The following is an 18,068-nucleotide window of genomic DNA, read 5'->3' on the forward strand; positions in this document are numbered from 1 at the left end:
GCTGCTTGGGCTATACTTTTCCTTGGTAAGATTGTCATCTTTTTTGTGCCTCTCCCTTTTGTAGCAGCCTGACAGGTAAAAATTTAGCATGCAGAGCTTTTCCTGCACCAGGCAAAAACACCAATCTGCTACTTTTCTGTGCTTTAAGCTACTGTCAAAAGAGGGGGCATTCAAAAAATGAAAAGATGGGGCCAACCCATTTCCAGGTCTGAGAAGAGAGGGTGGGCTGAGTGACAATTGTTACAAACAGCTGACTAGATCAATAAATTAGACATGTATGTCAAAGACACATATTGACTTCCTTAATAATGTGGGCTCCTGTTCTGTCTCAATGACGTTGCCAGAGACTCTCTTCCTTCAGAGTTCTGGCGTCTTGGACTTCAGCAGCATACCTGCCTTATTCCATTTTAGACCAGGAAATGGAGCCTCTTCTTTATTATGGATCATTTGTGCTTCACCGAATGATCCCAGGGCGGGTTACAAAAATATCACAATGAAAACGAGTACAAATCATAAAATAAAACCACAGAACTAATGTAGCCACCCTTTGACCATTAGATCACATGCCCCAAATTCACCAGAATGGGTGTAAATCCGGGGTAGGCAACCTAAGGCCCGGGGGCCGGATGCGGCCCAATCGCCTTCTCAATCCGGCCCGTGGACAGTCCAGGAATCAGCATGTTTTTATACAAGTAGAATGTGTCCTTTTATTTAAAATGCATCTCTGGGTTATTTGTCTCTGGGTTATTTGTCGGGCATAGGAATTCGTTCATCCCCTCCCCCCCCCAAAAAAATATAGTCCGGCCCACCACATGGAAAGGCATGAGAAATAAAACTGCTGATATGAAAATGTCAGTATACAATCAGTGGTCTGTGGTCAGTTCTGGGCACTTCACCTCATACAGGCCATTTTCAAGCTGGAAAAGGTGCAGAAAAGAGCATAAAGGGGCTGGAGCATCTCCCCTACAAAGGAAGGGGTTTGGGGGCATTTTAGTTTGAAAGCTGAGTAAAAGGAAGCATGATAGAGGTGTATTAAATTTAGCATGGTGTGGAGAAAGTAGAGAGCAGAGTGATCGAGTGAAGACCAAAGGATGTGCTTCTTCTCATTGTCCATTGCTCAACTGTGCAATTGGCTACCAGAAGATGTAGTCAGGACCATGAAGGAATTTAGACACATTCATGAAGGATAAGGCTATCTATGGCTACTAGGCATGATGGCTGTGTAGGCTATTATTTCTGGTCACAGAGGCAGTATGCCTCTGGGTACCAGTTGCTGGTGAGGTGGGAAGCAGGAGAGTGCTATGGGCTCTTGCCTGGCTTGTGGTACTACCGGTAGTTAGCCATTGTGGTACACAGGATGCTTTCTATACTGGAAAGGCCATTGGTATGATCCAGTGCAGCTTTTCTTAAGTTATTACAGTGGAGAAGCCTATATTTCTGGAATATGTCCCTGTGGATGTGCAAAGTGAATTTTTAAACCACCAGGCCCTTTAAATGTGTTGTGGGAGGGGGTGGGGTTATTGGTTTGTTTTTGTTCTTGCTTTTATTATATATTTTGTGCTTTTTTAATCTTGTATTTTTATGCTGTGAACCGCCCTGAGATGTATGGGTGAAGGACAGTATACAAATTTAATTAATTAATAATAATAATAATCACAAGATACAGGAAACTGAATGCAGATTTCCAAAAAACAGCAAGGAGAGACAAGAGGGTCTTCTTAAATGAGCAATGCAAAGAAATAGAGGAAAACAATAGAATGGGGAAAACCAGAGATCTGTTCAAGAAAATTGGAGATATGAAAGGAACATTTCGTACAAAGATTACCATAATCAAGGACAAAAGTGGTAAGGACCTAACAGAAGCAGAAGACATCAAGAAGAGGTGGCAAGAATACACAGAGGAATTATACCAGAAAGATATGGAGGTCTCGTACACCTCAGGTAGTGTGGTTGCTGACCTTGAGCCAGACATCTTGGAGAGTGAAGTCAAATGGGCCTTAGAAAGCATTGCTAATAACAAGGCCAGTGGAAGTGATGATATTCCAGCTGAACTGTTTAAAATTTTAAAAGATGATGCTGTTAAGGTGCTACACCCAATATGCCAGCAAGTTTGGAAAACTCAGCAATGGCCAGAGGATTGGAGAAGATCAGTCTACATCCCAATTCCAAAGAAGGGCAGTGCCAAAGAATGCTGCAACTACCGCACAATTGCGCTCATTTCACACGCTAGCAAGGTTATGCTTAAAATTCTACAAGGCAGGCTTAGGCAGTATGTGGACCGAGAACTCCCAGAAGTGCAAGCTGGATTTCGAAAGGGCAGAGGAACCAGAGACCAAATAGCAAACATGCGCTGGATTATGGAGAAAGCTAGAGAGTTCCAGAAAAACGTCTACTTCTGCTTCATTGACTATGCAAAAGCCTTTGACTGTGTCGACCACAGCAAACTATGGCAAGTTCTTAAAGAAATGGGAGTGCCTGATCACCTCATCTGTCTCCTGAGAAATCTCTATGTGGGACAAGAAGCTACAGTTAGAACTGGATATGGAACAACTGATTGGTTCAAAATTGGGAAAGGAGTACGACAAGGTTGTATATTGTCTCCCTGCTTATTTAACTTATATGCAGAATTCATCATGCGAAAGGCTGGACTAGATGAATCCCAAGCCGGAATTAAGATTGCTGGAAGAAATATCAACAACCTCAGATATGCAGATGACACAACCTTGATGGCAGAAAGCGAGGAGGAATTAAAGAACCTTTTAATGAGGGTGAAAGAGGAGAGCGCAAAATATGGTCTGAAGCTCAACATCAAAAAAACCAAGATCATGGCCACTGGTCCCATCACCTCCTGGCAAATAGAAGGGGAAGAAATGGAGGCAGTGAGAGATTTTACTTTCTTGGGTTCCTTGATCACTGCAGATGGTGACAGCAGTCACGAAATTAAAAGACGCCTGCTTCTTGGGAGAAAAGCAATGACAAACCTAGACAGCATCTTAAAAAGCAGAGACATCACCTTGCCGACAAAGGTCCGTATAGTTAAAGCTATGGTTTTCCCAGTAGTGATGTATGGAAGTGAGAGTTGGACCATAAAGAAGGCTGATCGCCGAAGAATTGATGCTTTTGAATTATGGTGCTGGAGGAGACTCTTGAGAGTCCCATGGACTGCAAGAAGATCAAACCTATCCATTCTTAAGGAAATCAGCCCTGAGTGCTCCCTGGAAGGACAGATCGTGAAGCTGAGGCTCCAATACTTTGGCCACCTCATGAGAAGAGAAGAATCCTTGGAAAAGACCCTGATGTTGGGAAAGATTGAGGGCACTAGGAGAAGGGGACGACAGAGGACAAGATGGTTGGACAGTGTTCTCGAAGCTACGAACATGAGTTTGACCAAACTGCGGGAGGCAGTGCAAGACAGGAGTGCCTGGCGTGCTATGGTCCATGGGGTCACGAAGAGTCGGACACGACTAAACGACTAAACAACAACAACAATAATAATCACCCAGCCAGAGCTTTTTAGGGACCTGGCAGCCACCAGCTAGACAGGCGGGCATTTATTCTTTTTTAGAAACTTTTTCCAACTGAGCATAAAAGAAAACAGGGGTTTTAATGCCCAGCCGAAATCCTCCTCCCAAGGAAAGAGAGAGAGAACGAACCAAAGAAGAGGTGGGGGTGGGAGTGGGGTCACAAAATCCAGAAGACTGGCTCCTCCCTGGCAGCTGACATCGAAGCAGCCTTGGACCCTTCTGGGGAGTTGAAGGGAATCCCTCCCATCTAGTCCAACCCCCAGCAGTGCAGGGTGATTTTGCCCCACGCGGGGCTCGAACCCCCGAGCCCTGAGCCGAAGAGCCCGCCTCGGTGTCCTTATCCAAGGATCAAGAGGGAGCGGGAGGGTGCGGGGGGGGGGAGCGCGGAGATGCTGCTGGGAGGCGGGGCGCCACTTGGGGGGCCGGCAAGGAGGGCGGTCACTCGCGGGCGCTGGCTCCTCCTCCGCTTCGCGCGGGGATGGAGGAGCGGCGGCGGCGGCGCTACTCGGGGGCTCCGAGGAACCGCGGCGGCGGCTGAGACGCCGCGGCGATTCCCCGCACCCCTGCCCGTCTCCCCGGCTCTCGGGCTGGGGGCGCAGTCGGCCATGTGGTGCCTGCAATGCTCGTCCGAGCGCCGCCCGGGGCAGCTGCAGCACAAGCTCCTGCGCGGGTGAGTGAGTGCACCCCCCTGGCAGCCCCCTCCCACCGCCGCTTCCCTTTCGCCGAGCCCCCCTCCCCCACACGGCCTCTGCCTCGCCCAGGCTGCGCGGATGCTGAACTAGCGCAGGGAATATTGCAGCCAGCAGAGAAATGCCGCCGCCTCCCCCCCCCCCAATATCAGTCCTCTTCATCAGGGAACTCCCCGCTCCCCATCTGCTTTTTCCTTCAGGGATTAAATGTTGCCGGGGGGGGCAGCTTTTTTCAGATACCCCATTGGGTAATGCCCACCCATCCAGGAAATACCCCTTTCTTAACCTCTCAAATACCACCACCACCCCCTCACAATTTGTCAGATTTTAAAATTTCTTAAATTATCTTAGAAGGAAACCTTTCTGATGTCTCATCTCTGTCTGTCCTCATACGGGTCTCCCAAATAATTTCTCCTGAGTCGTTTTCTTACCACCCCACCCCCATTTATTCTGCTGGAATCCCCTTATCATCACCAGTAGGAGGAGCCACACACTCCCACGATTCCCCTTCAACAGGAATGTCCCTTGCTCCCCTGCACTCACCCCCCCCCTAACTCAGTGGCTAACCCCCACAGCTATGCACATCATCTGTTTGGGACAACCTTCCTTCTTTTCTACGGATTTTCCTTGGGTTTCTCAGCAGACAAAGGAGCATTGAGACTATTGTTGGGGTTCTGCCCCAGAAACCTCAGCCTGCCCTTGCCCAGCCCCCACCTGCCTGCCTATCTGCCATCACGTCTAGGCAGTGCCCCGGTTGCCATCACCCTCTTCCTTTGTCTCCGTGTCACCCTGGTAGAACTCAGCAGGAAGGTGGATGGGGAGAAACCTACACTGAATTGGCTCCTCCTGTTGCTTGGCTCTGGATCCACCTCCTTGCCTTCTGCCTTGGCAATCCCAGCAGGAACAGTTACCACTGGAAGTTACCTTATACTGAATCAAACCATGGCCCCACCTTGCTCAGTTGACTTGTAGTGACTCTCTGGAGTTTCAAACAACCTAGGATCTTTCCCAACCCTTCCTGGAGATGCTAAGGATTGAACCAAGGTTTGGTTTAGTGTCTCATGAGAACCAAGGTGGTAGTGTAGTAGTGGTTAATGTGTTGGACTACGACCTGGGGGACCAGGGTTCAAATCCTTACCCAGGCATGAAGTTCATTGGGTGTGTCTTGAGCCAGACACTGTCTCTCAGTCTAGCCTACCTCACAAGGTTACTGTGAAGGTAAAATGAAGAGGGGGAGAACCATTTGTGCCACCTTGAGCTCCTTGGAGGAAAGGTGGGATATAAAAGTAATAACAAAAACATCAGTCAGTCCCTCAACTCTCCACAGGTCGGGTCTTTGAATGCCTTTTGCAAATATCCACAGGCCCCCTTTTCCATTTCTTTTTAGCTCCATTGCTGGGCTTGGCCTCCCTTTGGCCTTCAGGGCTTGCGCTCAGGCTAGGTTGTGATATGGGCCTCACTCCTTTTAGTTAGCTAATATTAATTGTATGAGCGAATTTGTCCTCACTCTGGGTTCCAAGATACAGTATAAGGAAGAATATTTGAAGACCTCACACCTGGATGAGATCCCAACTTGGACCGTGAAGGGAGAAACAGATTTTGGTGGAGAAGTGAAATTCTAAAGCACTGAAATAGGTTTCAACTTTGTCCCAATTGAGTTCCCCCACCTCACCTTCACAGCTGTAGTACCACCTGCCATCACAACCTCTTACTATGCATTACAGCGGTGCCTCGCAAGACGAATTTAATTCATTCCGCGAGTCAATTCGTTTTGCGAAAAATTCGTCTTGTGAATCACGGTTTCCCATAGGAATGCATTGAAATTTCTTTTTTTGCCCATAGGAATGCATTAATTAAATTTCAATGCATTCCTATGGGAAACCGCGATTTGCAAGACGAATTTTTTGCAAAACGAATTTGTCTTGCGAGTCACCATCAGGTCGCAAGATGCATTCGCCTTGCGAAAAATTTGTCTTGCAGGGCATTCGTCTTGCAAGATACCACTGTAATTAATTTGGAATGGCTGTACCTTCCTCTGTACACACAATCGCCAACATGGATTTGGGTCCCTTACTTTGATGGTGATGGGAAAGTTGTCTAGAAGCAGAGACATGCCAAAGTGTTATCCCTGTAAACACTTTGGCATGTCTCTGCTTGTAGACAACTTTCTGCTTCTAAACTCAACATGTGGTGGTGTGAATCCTTACATTTTGCAGTTAGTAGTGGCAGCACTTATTTCACCTGGAACGCGGCAGAACTGTGTTCTGGCATCTCTCTGCTGGGCCCTGGAATTGGGGGGGAGGGATCTGACCAGCCTGAGCAAAGCCCTGCAGCCCCTCTGGCACTTGAGGAACCCCCCCCCCCCCGGGAGCCTGAAGGGGATACCCTTTCGGGGCTCCAGAGAGGGGCAGGTGAGCTGGAGGTGCAGCAGGACTTTGCTGAGGCTGTTCCCAGCTAACAGCTGACCTGCAGGAGGAGAGCCTCACTTCAGCTGAGAAAGCTCCCTTGCTACTCCAGGTCACCTGAACCAGAGAGGCGTAAGGGGGGGGGGCAAACTGCTCAGCTGAAGTGCGGAGCAGCTGCGTGCCATCAGCTCCCCTGACAGAGGGGAACCCCCCCCCCAGCCCAAAGGTACCCTCCTGGGGCTCTGGGGTGGGTCTTTTGAGGACCCACCCCAGCACCTTTTTGTGTAGAAAAAAAAGCACTGAGTAGTGGGGACATTTTAAAATTTCCCTGCCCACACGACTGAACTTTGCCGACTACAGACTTTCCTTATGGTTGCAGTGTAATCTCTCAAGCTTAATCCGGTGACAAATGTGGTTGTCATACTTGTAAGAAGAGTGCATGTACAAGTATGCCAAAATTCAGCAGAAATACAGTGGAAAAAGTCAGGATGTGGGTTTCGGTGTGGCTTCCTAAAAATCCTAACCTTCATAAGCGTGTGGGAAAACAATCTAGTCCTCATGTTTGTGAAGATTTGGCAGTTTCTGTTTATATTTTGACTATGTATTTTGTGTTTTTATATTGTAATTTAATCTTTTGATCCGCCCTGAGACCTGCGGGTAGAATCATAGAATCATAGAGTTGGAAGAGACCACAAGGGCCATCCAGTCCAACCCCCTGCCAAGCAGGAAACACCATCAAAGCATTCCTGACAGATGGCTGTCAAGCCTCTGCTTAAAGACCTCCAAAGAAGGAGACTCCACCACACTCCTTGGCAGCAAATTCCACTGTCAAACAGCTCTTACTGTCAGGAAGTTCTTCCTAATGTATAGGTGGAATCTTCTTTCTTGTAGTTTGAATCCATTGCTCTGTGTCCGCTTCTCTGGAGCAGCAGAAAACAACCTCCCTCCCTCTATATGACATCCTTTTATATATTTGAACATGGCTATCATATCACCCCTTAACCTTCTCTTCTCCAGGCTAAACATACCCAGCTCCCTAAGCCGTTCCTCATAAGGCATTGTTTCCAGGACTTTGACCATTTTGGTTGCCCTCCTCTGGACATGGTCCAAGCTTGTCAGTATCTTGCTTGAACTGTGGTGCCCAGAACTGGACACAGTACTGTACTCCAGGTGAGGTCTGACCAGAGCAGAATACAGTGGTACTATTACTTCCCTTGATCTAGACGCTATACTCCTATTGATGCAGGCCTGGATTGCATTGGCTTTTTTAGCTGCTGCATCACACTGTTGACTCATGTCATTTTTGTGGTCTACCAAGACTCCTAGATCCTTTTCACATGTACTGCTCTCAAGCCAGGTGTCTCCCATCCTGTATTTGTGCCTTTCATTTTTTTTGCCCAAGTGTAGTACTTTACATTTCCATAGCTGCCAAGTTATCCCTTTTTTAAAGGGATTTTCCCTTATGATGAATAGGCGTCCTCGCGAGAAAAGGGAAAACTTGGCAGCTATGCATTTCTCCCTGTTAAAATTCATCTTGTTTGCTTTGGCCCAGTTGTCTAATCTATTAAATTGGATTGCTTAAATGTCACCTTGCATTTCTTATTACTTTGCTTAAAGACCCAATGTCCTATTGCATCATTTTGTTTCGCAACATCATTTTAAAAAGTCCTGAGAAGTTTGAATGTTCCCTGTTTTATAGTGGATATCTCATGCAATATAATGAAAAAGGTGAACCCCATAAGGCTGCCTTGTAGCAGAGCATGGGTGTAGCCAGGGGGGCAGGGGGCAGCTGCCCCCCTAGATCAAGTAAAACAATAGAAATACTTAACTAACTGACCAATCACATCGGTTCTGCCCTCCTAGCAAGAGTCCTACCTCCTCCTACAAAAGTCCTGCTCCCCCTACGCACAAAAATTCTGGCTATGCCCATGTAGCAGAGAGGCCCATCTTTTTCGTTTTCATTTTGTTCACATAGCAGCAAACATTCAGTTGTCCCACTGATCAAAAGTATGCCCCCCCCCGAACCATACACTATTTGGGGTAAAGTTGGTTCTGGATCTAGGCTGGCAAAATAAAATAGGGGTTTTATTGCTGTTTGGAAAGGCTCTAAGAGAGACCATGTGATTTGGGAAGGGCAGCACTGGCAAGAGTTTATAAATTCCAGCATGGCACCCTATTAGCAGGTATGATCAGAAGCTCAAGGAGGGGCAGCAAGGGGAGCCAAGATGCCACTCGCCCCTCTGCTGCATCCTTTAGCAATAGAACAAGGAAGTCGACCTGACAAATGGCATTACATCTCATCTCCAAGGGAAATTGTCATGCCTGGAGCCCAGCCATATGGAATTTCAATTCTCAGCAAGATGCAGCTGCTTCTAGGGTGGGCTGCAGCAGCTGATGTCTCTCAGCCCCATAACATTTGAAGACAAGGAAGTAAAGGAACATCCCGTTTCTGGTTGGGAACCTTTGCAGGGTGGGGAAGAAAAGGAAGCATATTTAAAGGACCAGAGAATGGAAATCCCTTTAGCTGGGATGTAGCCCAGAAATCCAGTAGAAAAGAATGTGGCTTGAGTATGTTTGTTTTGTTGAAAAGTGAAGGTGTATTGAGGCAGGATGTGCTGGATGACCCTAGTGCAGGCACCCCCAAACTTCGGCCCTCCAGATGTTTTGGACTACAATTCCCATCTTCCCCGACCACTGGTCCTGTTAGCTAGGGATCATGGGAGTTGTAGGCCAAAACATCTGGAGGGCCGCAGTTTGGGGATGCCTGCCCTAGTGCTAATGACAAGGAAGTGTCTTTTCTTTCTCCGGCATTGACCAAGAGAAAACAGAAAAGGCTCTGCTGAGATTTGAACTTGCAGCTGCCCCGTGTACCAGAGTTCCAAGCTTCTGTTTCAGCTGGTGACAAAGGCTTAACAAGGAGGGAAAGAGGAGCACTTGCCTCTACCACTTTCTGTTCTGTTCCTTGGTCTCTGGCAGGGTCCAAGCTCACCATTGTTTAAGGGTCAGGGTGGAGGCTATGATGTTACATTGCCTGCTGGCACGTTGTACATTCTCTTTGGTTTCCACAACGGTATGTGGGTTTTTTTTTTTACATCCTCTGTAGTATATTTTGCTCTGTACTCTCCTTGTTGGACACTCACTATCAATCCTCTAGATTTCTTGGGAGTTTCTGGGGATATTTTTTTAGTATATGTGCGTTATTTTTACGAAACAAAGTAATATTGTTCATATTGCAAAACTTAAATCGTTTTTAAAACCATTCTCCCTGTGTGTGCGTTTATCAAAATGATGTACAGTGGAACCTTAGTTCTCAAACTTAATCCATTCCGGAAGTCCGTTCGACTCCCGAAACCATTCGAAAACTAAGGCACAGCTTCCGATTGGCTGCAAAAGCTTCCTGCACTCAAGCGGATGCTGCTGTTCCTTCTGGGGTTTTGGCTTTCAGGAGCCGATTGGTTCATCAGCTAAGTCGTTTGAGAACCAAGGTACCACTGTATGTAGCACACCTACCACAGGAACACATTTTTTTTCTTCTGAGAAACATTGGACTGTTAACCCACACTTGTGATTTTCTACAGTGTGCTACATGTTCATTGTTCTTTTTCCTCACAATGGTTAATGAATCATAGAATCATAGAGTTGGAAGAGACCACAAGGGCCATCCAGTCCAACCCCCTGCCAAGCAGGAAACATCATCAAAGCATTCCTGTCAAGCCTCTGCTTAAAGACCTCCAAAGAAGGAGACTCCACCACACTCCTTGGCAGCAAATTCCACTGTCGAACAGCTCTTACTGTCAGGAAGTTCTTCCTAATGTTTAGGTGGAATCTTCTTTCTTGTAGCTTGAATCCATTGCTCCGTGTCTGCTTCTCCGGAGCAGCAGAAAACAACCTTCCTCCTTCCTCTATATGACATCCTTTTATATATTTGAACATGGCTATCATATCACCCCTTAACCTTCTCTTCTCCAGGCTAAACATACCCAGCTCCCTAAGCCGTTCCTCATAAAGCATTGTTTCCAGGCCTTTGACCATTTTGGTTGCCCTCCTCTGGACACGGTCCAGCTTGTCAGTATCTTTCTTGAACTTTCTCTAACCCTTCCCAGTTCCCCCCAGTGTGTCCAGGGAAGCTTTTCTTTATAATACTGGCAAATCATGCTTATAATTATTTATAGCATATGATGCTTGCTGCTGAGCCTTCGGATAGCATACTGCATGCTTCAGACAGGGTTTTCACAACAACAGTTGTGCATATTTGCTGTGACATCTCTCTCTCTCCTCAATCCAAATCTCATTCCCCAGGATTCAGTTAGTGAATGCAAAATCTGGACTAAATTCATTCTCTGGTAATCTCTCGGTCCCTGCCTTTCTCCACCCCCCCCCCCCCAATCTGGCACTTATATTCTTTGTGCTCTCTAGCCTCTCAAGACTTAAGAAGACCTCAGGGAGCAATTTGGCCTCCTCTTATGTATTTTCTCTCTCCCTCTCTCTGTGGAATCAGCTTACCCATTATTCTTATATGAGCTGGAGACCTGGCAGATATAATAATGCCTGTGTGTGGCAGAAAGCAATTGTGGGTAAAGGGGGCCCTTAGTGAGTGTGTGTCAGTTTGAGGCCCCTCAGTTCCCAGTGTGGGCTGACCATCCTTTATGGCTAAGACCTAATAGGACCCTAACTGGGCTCCTCCCCTTGATGCTGGTTGATGACTATCAAAACAGTGGAAGAAAGAAAACTGTCCTTTTACGGCCTTTCTCCTGAATATCTTTTAAGTCTGGAAATGGGAAGGGCCAGAAATATCATTAAAGAACTAATCTGGGACAGAGAATTCCAAAATGATTGTAACCGATCTTCTAAAATCTATAAATCTCTACATAACCTCAAAGATCCCATCCCACAAATTACTTAAGTTCAGTGGATAACCCTAAACATCATTGGGGTTTTTCCACTTTTAATGTTCTCCCTTCAGTACTACTTGAGGGCAGATATCATGACATCCCAATTGAACAAAGATTTTGCCCATGCAGCTCTAATGAGATTGAATCCATTGGGCCCGTTCTTCTATACTGCCCATACTTATACTTACTATACTTACCATTATTAAGGAAATTACCTGGCTGCTCAGAGGAAACGTAAGTTGCTAAAGATCTGGATATCATTAGGCCTGTTGCGAAATTATGTTTTATGGCAACGAGGACAAGACAGGCTGTGGTGACAGTCATGACTGGTGAATGAGTACTGATTTTAATCTATGGAATACCGATTTTAGTTGAAGGAGTGTTATTTTTAATGTAAATAAGCTTATAGGGATTTTTCTTATCATCTTTCTTTGTGTGGATATTGGTTTAGCCATGTGGCTTGTAAGTGTAGACCAGTAAATAACATCCAAACTTTTTTGAGCTGGAACAGTTTCCACAAAGTAATATAGATAAACTTATATACACATATAGAAAACTAATCTTGTGAAACTAATCAGAGCCCTGATGTAAAATAAGTGTAGTTGTCAGAATAACCATTCTGTGGACCAGACACTAGCAGAAGGCTGATTTCTGGGGATTGATGTCAGGCCTCACCAATCCAAAGGCTGCAAACTGCTTGCCAATCTCAGTGGGTGACATTTCACCACCCTGTTTCCTTCTATGCCTAAATGCAACAATCCTTGGTGGCTTGCTAAGCTAGATCCCTAGAAGTCAAAGAGTGGTAACCATACTTAACCATAGGCAGTCAGTCATCTCTGCACATCTGCAGTGGTCGTGTGGCATGGATGCTAAGAGACTCTCTTCACAAACAGGTTCAGCCAGCCTATTCCATGCTGGCATGCCTTAAGGGGGGTTGGACTGGATGGCCCTTGTGGTCTCTTCCAACTCTATGATTCTATGAGAGCTGATAGTTTAGAACCAACTCCGTCGTGTTCTTGAGCTACATTGCTTTGCTGTGTTTGCTGCTGATGGTTTTTAAAAAATGTTATATTGTATTATTTTATTGTCAATTTTGTTTTTAATTTGCAAACCTTGAAAATTGTTGATCAATAACAGTGTAGAAATATTTTTAAATAAAGTTGATTCCTACATAAGTCCAGACCTACTGTGTTAGCTACCAGGACAGCATACGTCAGACTCGAACAATTTGTGACCCACCAATTAGAATGCAACCAAGCATGGCGGCCTATCAGGGGATCAATAAAACTTACTTTTTTGCTGTCTGTCTGGGACTGCAAAAAGGATGTGGGGTTGAAATAGGAATTTGGGGGGGTCTTGAAGACCCAGAGAAGTAAGGGTTCTGACCCAGGAGGAGTCCAAGAACCTCAGCAAGAGGTACAAATTAGGAGCTCTTACTGACAGCGAAATGACAGAGACCACACCAGGACTTCCTAAAAAGCAAGGCGATTTATTCTAAGACAAAATAAAAAGCTGTTGCAACAGCGGTTCCTCTCTCACGTAGCAAGACGGAGCGAGAAGAACCCCGAACAAAGGGAACTTCCAACTTTATATAATATTCCTTCCCAATGTTACTCAATTACAAGAAAAAGGCGGGAGACAGTTGGGTGGAGGGCAATCAGGTAAATACAAAGGTTTGATAGGTTTTTCGATGTGGGGACCTTAGCAGGACAATTGGGGTGATGGTCCTGATAATGATTTTGCATACATTTTATTTGTTCACAGGATGACACCTGTGTTGAATGAACTTGTTTTTCTTCACTGAGTTGTGTATTGGTGTCATTATTATTAGCCAAGCTAGATGGCCGTTGTGGTAAATGGGAAAGGAGGCAAGTTACATTTTAGCAATACAGACAGATACAAGTTTATAAGGACGTGAGTGAAACACTTAAAAGTCTTGACATTTCCAGTATAGGATATATAAAAAATAATACATTCACAGCTATCGCTTTCTTTTTATACATTCAAAGAAACCCCTGTCCCCTTAATACAATCAAACAGATAAATTCATACAAGAATATAGTTTTATTCAGACAGAATTAAAGGAGGATTTTAGATTCAGCAAGTCTCCTTCCTGGGAGGAAAAACTCTTTGGGGCAGAGATAAAGAAGGGAGATTGGTGCAAAATGCGCAATTACTGTTGTTGCCAGACCTTCCTGAGTTAAGGCAGTAAAAGAGCTTGGGCGATAGCTATGCAAAGGAGGCGAGGGCATATTCCGGGGATGGTCTGGGGTCAAGTGGGGATTATTCCTCCTGTTGAGCAAGGGATAGCCTTTCCTTGACCTTTGTTTCTGGCAGGGAAAATGGCTCCTGTCAGGTCAAGGCATCGTTCCCCTCTCTGTACATCTGTGGACCTATGAGTGCAGTGCATGGCGTTCAATTTTCTACAACAGGGTTAATGTCAGGTACCTGGCATATCATTGCTTAAGATTCACATTAGACCACCAGGCCAGGATCCATTGGGATAGAGGATTTCCCAGAGGTGGCACTGCCGTGAAGTCAGAGCAGGCAGTTATCTTGGACAGCACATTTTGGATGTTATTGAGAGCAAGAGACTGGGGTTGGGAGGAACAATGACACAGCTGTGATCCAGGTCGCAGATGATGATCTTCTGCACAAGCCTCTGCATTAATCTCAACCTGGGAAAGAGCACAATATTATTCTTGTGCAGCTCTGTTCTTTTCTGGTCAGCTTGCAGAAAAGAGCTTCACTGCAGAGCCCCCATGTTCTTTTGTGGAAGGGGACAATCTGGTTTGTAGACCATGAAGTGTCTCTGGGCTCTTTGACTAGATAGATCCATAAGATGCCTGCAAGACAGCTTGCTCACCATTAATCCTCTTTTCCAAGTAATGCACAGAAAAAGAGTGTTGGGCACATTCTAGGGCATGGCTGGAGAACCTTTTTAAGAGTGAGGGTCATAGTCCCCCATGGGGAAATTTCAGGGGCTGCATGCATGGGGCCAGAAGCAAAAGTGGTTGAAACAATAGGTGTGACTTTTAGCTTTGTACAGTCATGGAAAGGTCAGAGCAAGCAAGCAAGTGGAGTTAATCACAGTTTAAATACCCATTCATGCCAAAAAGAAGCACTCAAGGGCATGGGCGTAGCCAGGATCTATTTTAGGGGAACAGGCTTTATGTTTGGGGACAGAACTGAGTTATCTGTGACACAGTTAAGTATTTTTAATTATTTACTTGGTTTAGGGGGGCTACGCCCATGCTCAAGGGTGAATTCAGTGTTGGGGAGCAAGGTCTGCTCATGCAATGGGACTCCCCCCAATGCGCCACTCTTCTTGAGGTTTCCCAGCCCTTCAGAACAAATTTGGGAGGTGGGAGAGGAAAGTCCCCCACAACAACTTAGTTGAATCCTGCTCTAGGAGAGTGCATAGCAGGGTCAGTGATGGAGGTGGCCCTGGGAGAGGCTGTGGTATTGGGAGAGTCTCATGGGTCAAATAGAGATGTGTGGAGGGTTGCATGTGGTCTCTGGGCAACAGCCCCTAGGCTGTTTTGCCAGAAGCAAAAAGGTGTTCTCAGAATCCTTTACTGTGTGCTGGAATTCTGGAGTAGGATTCCAGGGTTCCTGAACAGTGAAAAGTTTGAAATCATTGCTGTAGAGCATGACATCATTCTGCATTTGCCAAAGTTAAGAGGCATTCCCCCTTCTTTCTTACACACAGAAGAGGATGCCACATCTAAGATACTGTAACATATTCCTGCATCTTCTAAGAACAAAGTATGCTTCTTGCATCTTCTCGGTGTTCAAGAGGTCTAAATAACCTGTGACCCAGCGTACCAGAGACTCATATAAACTTGTTGTTTGCCTGCTGGGACTGCAGAAGCAGGGAGTTGATAAGAACCTCCCAAGTCACTGTTTGTGGCTGATGGGCTGTGCTCATTTTGGTGGCTTATGAGTTTTAGAATTGAGTAAGTGTGCTTTTTATTAAATCAGGCGTGGCTTCTTAAACAGGGTGTATATGTGTGTGCTTTACCACCCAAGGCTTTGTTAATTAAAAATGAAGATGCAATGTTAAAACAGGAGCAATTTCACCAGACAAACAGAATATGTGTGTAAGCTCTGCATTGTAAAACAAACAAAAAACCCAACTAAAGTCTTTTTTAAAGCAATAGAAGGATTAAAAAAGTAGTACCAGTAGTACTCAAAGTACTATTTTTTAATTTTAAAAAAGTACTCAAAACATTTGTACTTGTTTTCTCATTGTGGCTAGATACACATACTGTGTGTGTGTGTGTTATATACACACACTCTGCAGGTGGCTTTATCAAAATCACCATGTGATGGGAGATAAGAATTGAGCTAGGCACTCTTGGTGTGCTCACCCTTTCCTGGCGTTGCCTACCATTTGTATATTAGAGGTAACATTAGCTCTTCGCCATTCACGTGTAGAGCTTCACGCTCATGGATCTGCTTTGTGCCATCCAGAAATGGCACACTCAAGGCAGCCTGTGCTGCATGGAATAGACATGTGCAGACGCCTATGGAAACTTCAGCTCCTTCATCCAAATAGCAGGCAAGGCAGCACACAGTGCAGCACATTTGAGCATTTGAGCATTTATATTGTGAGCTGGATGAACATCCCCAGAACTAGAGTTAGCAATCCATCTTGATTATTGCAACGCAACACAGGTAACAATACTATTTTAAAAATTTATTAGAATGTGATTGTACAAATGTCATTATGGGCACCTAGTGGGTAGTGCCTATGATTAAGTTCCTACAGAAGGTCAGTGTCAGGAGAATTCAGAATGGGAACTGACCCATCCCGTAAAAGTAGTAGAGGAGCTCTAGCTTTGATTGGATCTATGATGCTGCAGGTGTTTAACCCTTTCCCCTCATGTTGCTTCCCGGATCTAAATCACCCTGAAGCTGCTGTTAGCCCCACTAGGAAAACAATATAGGCCTGATGCCCCAGCAGAGATAATAGCAGCTTCATGGTGCCTGTTTTCTGTCAATCAGGGAAATTATATGACTGTGGCTGGCAGGTAAAGGTTCATCCATTTCACCACCAGTACTTCTACAGTGGCCCTTCTCAAACCTAGCATGGCTTCTCTTCTGTTTGTTGAATCTCTCTTCCTTTTTTCTTCAGCGTGGAAGGAGACCCGTCTGGAAGTGAGGCAGGCACTATTATAGTGGACAGCCTGGGCAGTCAACCTCCCTATCGTTGTGCCCCTGAGGTGACCAAGATTGAGCACTACAATTTGGCACCCTCTTCATCGTCCTCCTCTGTCTGTCACACTCCATCACCAGGCATACCGTGGGCTCAGCGGGCTCGGCTGCAGCCAGCCAGTGTGGCGCTGAGAAAGCAGGAAGAGGAAGAGAGCAAGCGTTCCAAGGCACTGTCAGACAGCTATGAGCTCTCGACAGACCTCCAGGACAAAAAGGTAACCAGTGTCTTCAGCTTGCACATTTTATAAAGCCAGGAGCCCCATATATAGCAAGAAGCCCAAGGCAATCTAATGTGTGCCACTTGTCTCCATGATTAGGGCCAGATGATTTCAGAAATGAGAGCCAGAGGCCTACTGAGGCCAACGAGACCAGCTTCAACTCTCATTCTCACTTGGCACAGTGCAGTCAGGAACGTTGAGGCCATTGCAAGCCTTTGCTCTTCTCCTAGGCCTCCAGGGGTTGCTGGGATATATCACCCATTTTCCCTGGCCATTGGCATGCTGGCTGGGGCCAGTGGGATTTGGAGTCCAACAATATCTGTAGGGCCACAGGTTCCCCACCCCTAGAAGTGATGGTCCAGTGGTCTGATTCAGCAGGAGGCTGATTCATATGTTCTAGGGGGTGAAAGTGAAAGCGCTGTCCTTTGCTGTGGCATCTTGCCCGTGGTCCTCTAGAATCCTGCCCCCTCTTTTGCTAACGAGATCTCTCTTTTCCATAGAACTCATTGTTTAATCCAAATGATTTTCCCCACTCCCTTGCCTAAATCCCTGCCCTCACCACCACTACTGTTCCTCTGTTGCCTACTGCAGGTGGAGATGCTGGAGCGGAAGTATGGGGGCTATTTCCTGAGCCGACGAGCAGCTCGCACCATCCAAACAGCCTTTCGCCAGTATCGCATGAACAAGAAGTTTGAGCGTCTGCGAAGCTCGGCATCTGAGAGCCGCATGTCACGGCGCATTATCCTCTCCAACATGCGAATGCAGTACTCCTTTGAGGAGTATGACAAGGCCCAGAATGCCCCTTACTTTGAAGGCAAGCCAGCCTCACTGGATGAGGGGACCATGGTCGGTGCTCGACCTCATCTGCTGGACCATGGCCTACCCTATGGTGGCTCCTGTCGGGCTGGCTTGGATGGCAGCTCCCTGCATTCCTCTTCTGGAGGCTTTTGCAATGACATCACTGAGCTAGAGGACTCCTTCTCCAAGCAGGTAGGCCATGTCAAACTGTACGCCACCCTTGCCTTTTCCTTTGCCCAGCTAAGACCTTTCAACAACCCCTTTGGCTGTTCTCTTGGTTCCTTTGCTTTGTAATGACCTCAAGCCCCCCCCCCCCGGACTT

General features: G+C 46.2%; 1 protein-coding gene across 7 annotated transcripts in view; it reads left to right on the forward strand.

Annotated features, from left to right (window-relative positions):
* Positions 1–18,068, forward strand: part of IQSEC2 (IQ motif and Sec7 domain ArfGEF 2) — a 169,595-nt gene that overhangs the window by 113,929 nt on the left and 37,598 nt on the right. For 6 of the 7 annotated variants that reach the window (XR_009556892.1, XR_009556893.1, XM_060269213.1 and 3 more), the window contains 2 exons: positions 16,651–16,945; positions 17,540–17,938. Coding sequence is in view for 5 of the 7 variants with exons in the window: in XM_060269213.1 (XP_060125196.1) it covers positions 16,651–16,945; positions 17,540–17,938 (694 nt within the window). In the remaining 2 variants the exon portion in view is untranslated. Of the gene's footprint in view, positions 1–3,977; positions 4,195–16,650; positions 16,946–17,539; positions 17,939–18,068 lie in introns of those variants that run through there. The other variant, XM_060269214.1, reaches the window with a different exon arrangement.

Source organism: Zootoca vivipara, chromosome 16 (genome assembly GCF_963506605.1).
Source record: "Zootoca vivipara chromosome 16, rZooViv1.1, whole genome shotgun sequence".
NCBI classification, from domain to species: Eukaryota; Metazoa; Chordata; class Lepidosauria; order Squamata; family Lacertidae; genus Zootoca; species Zootoca vivipara.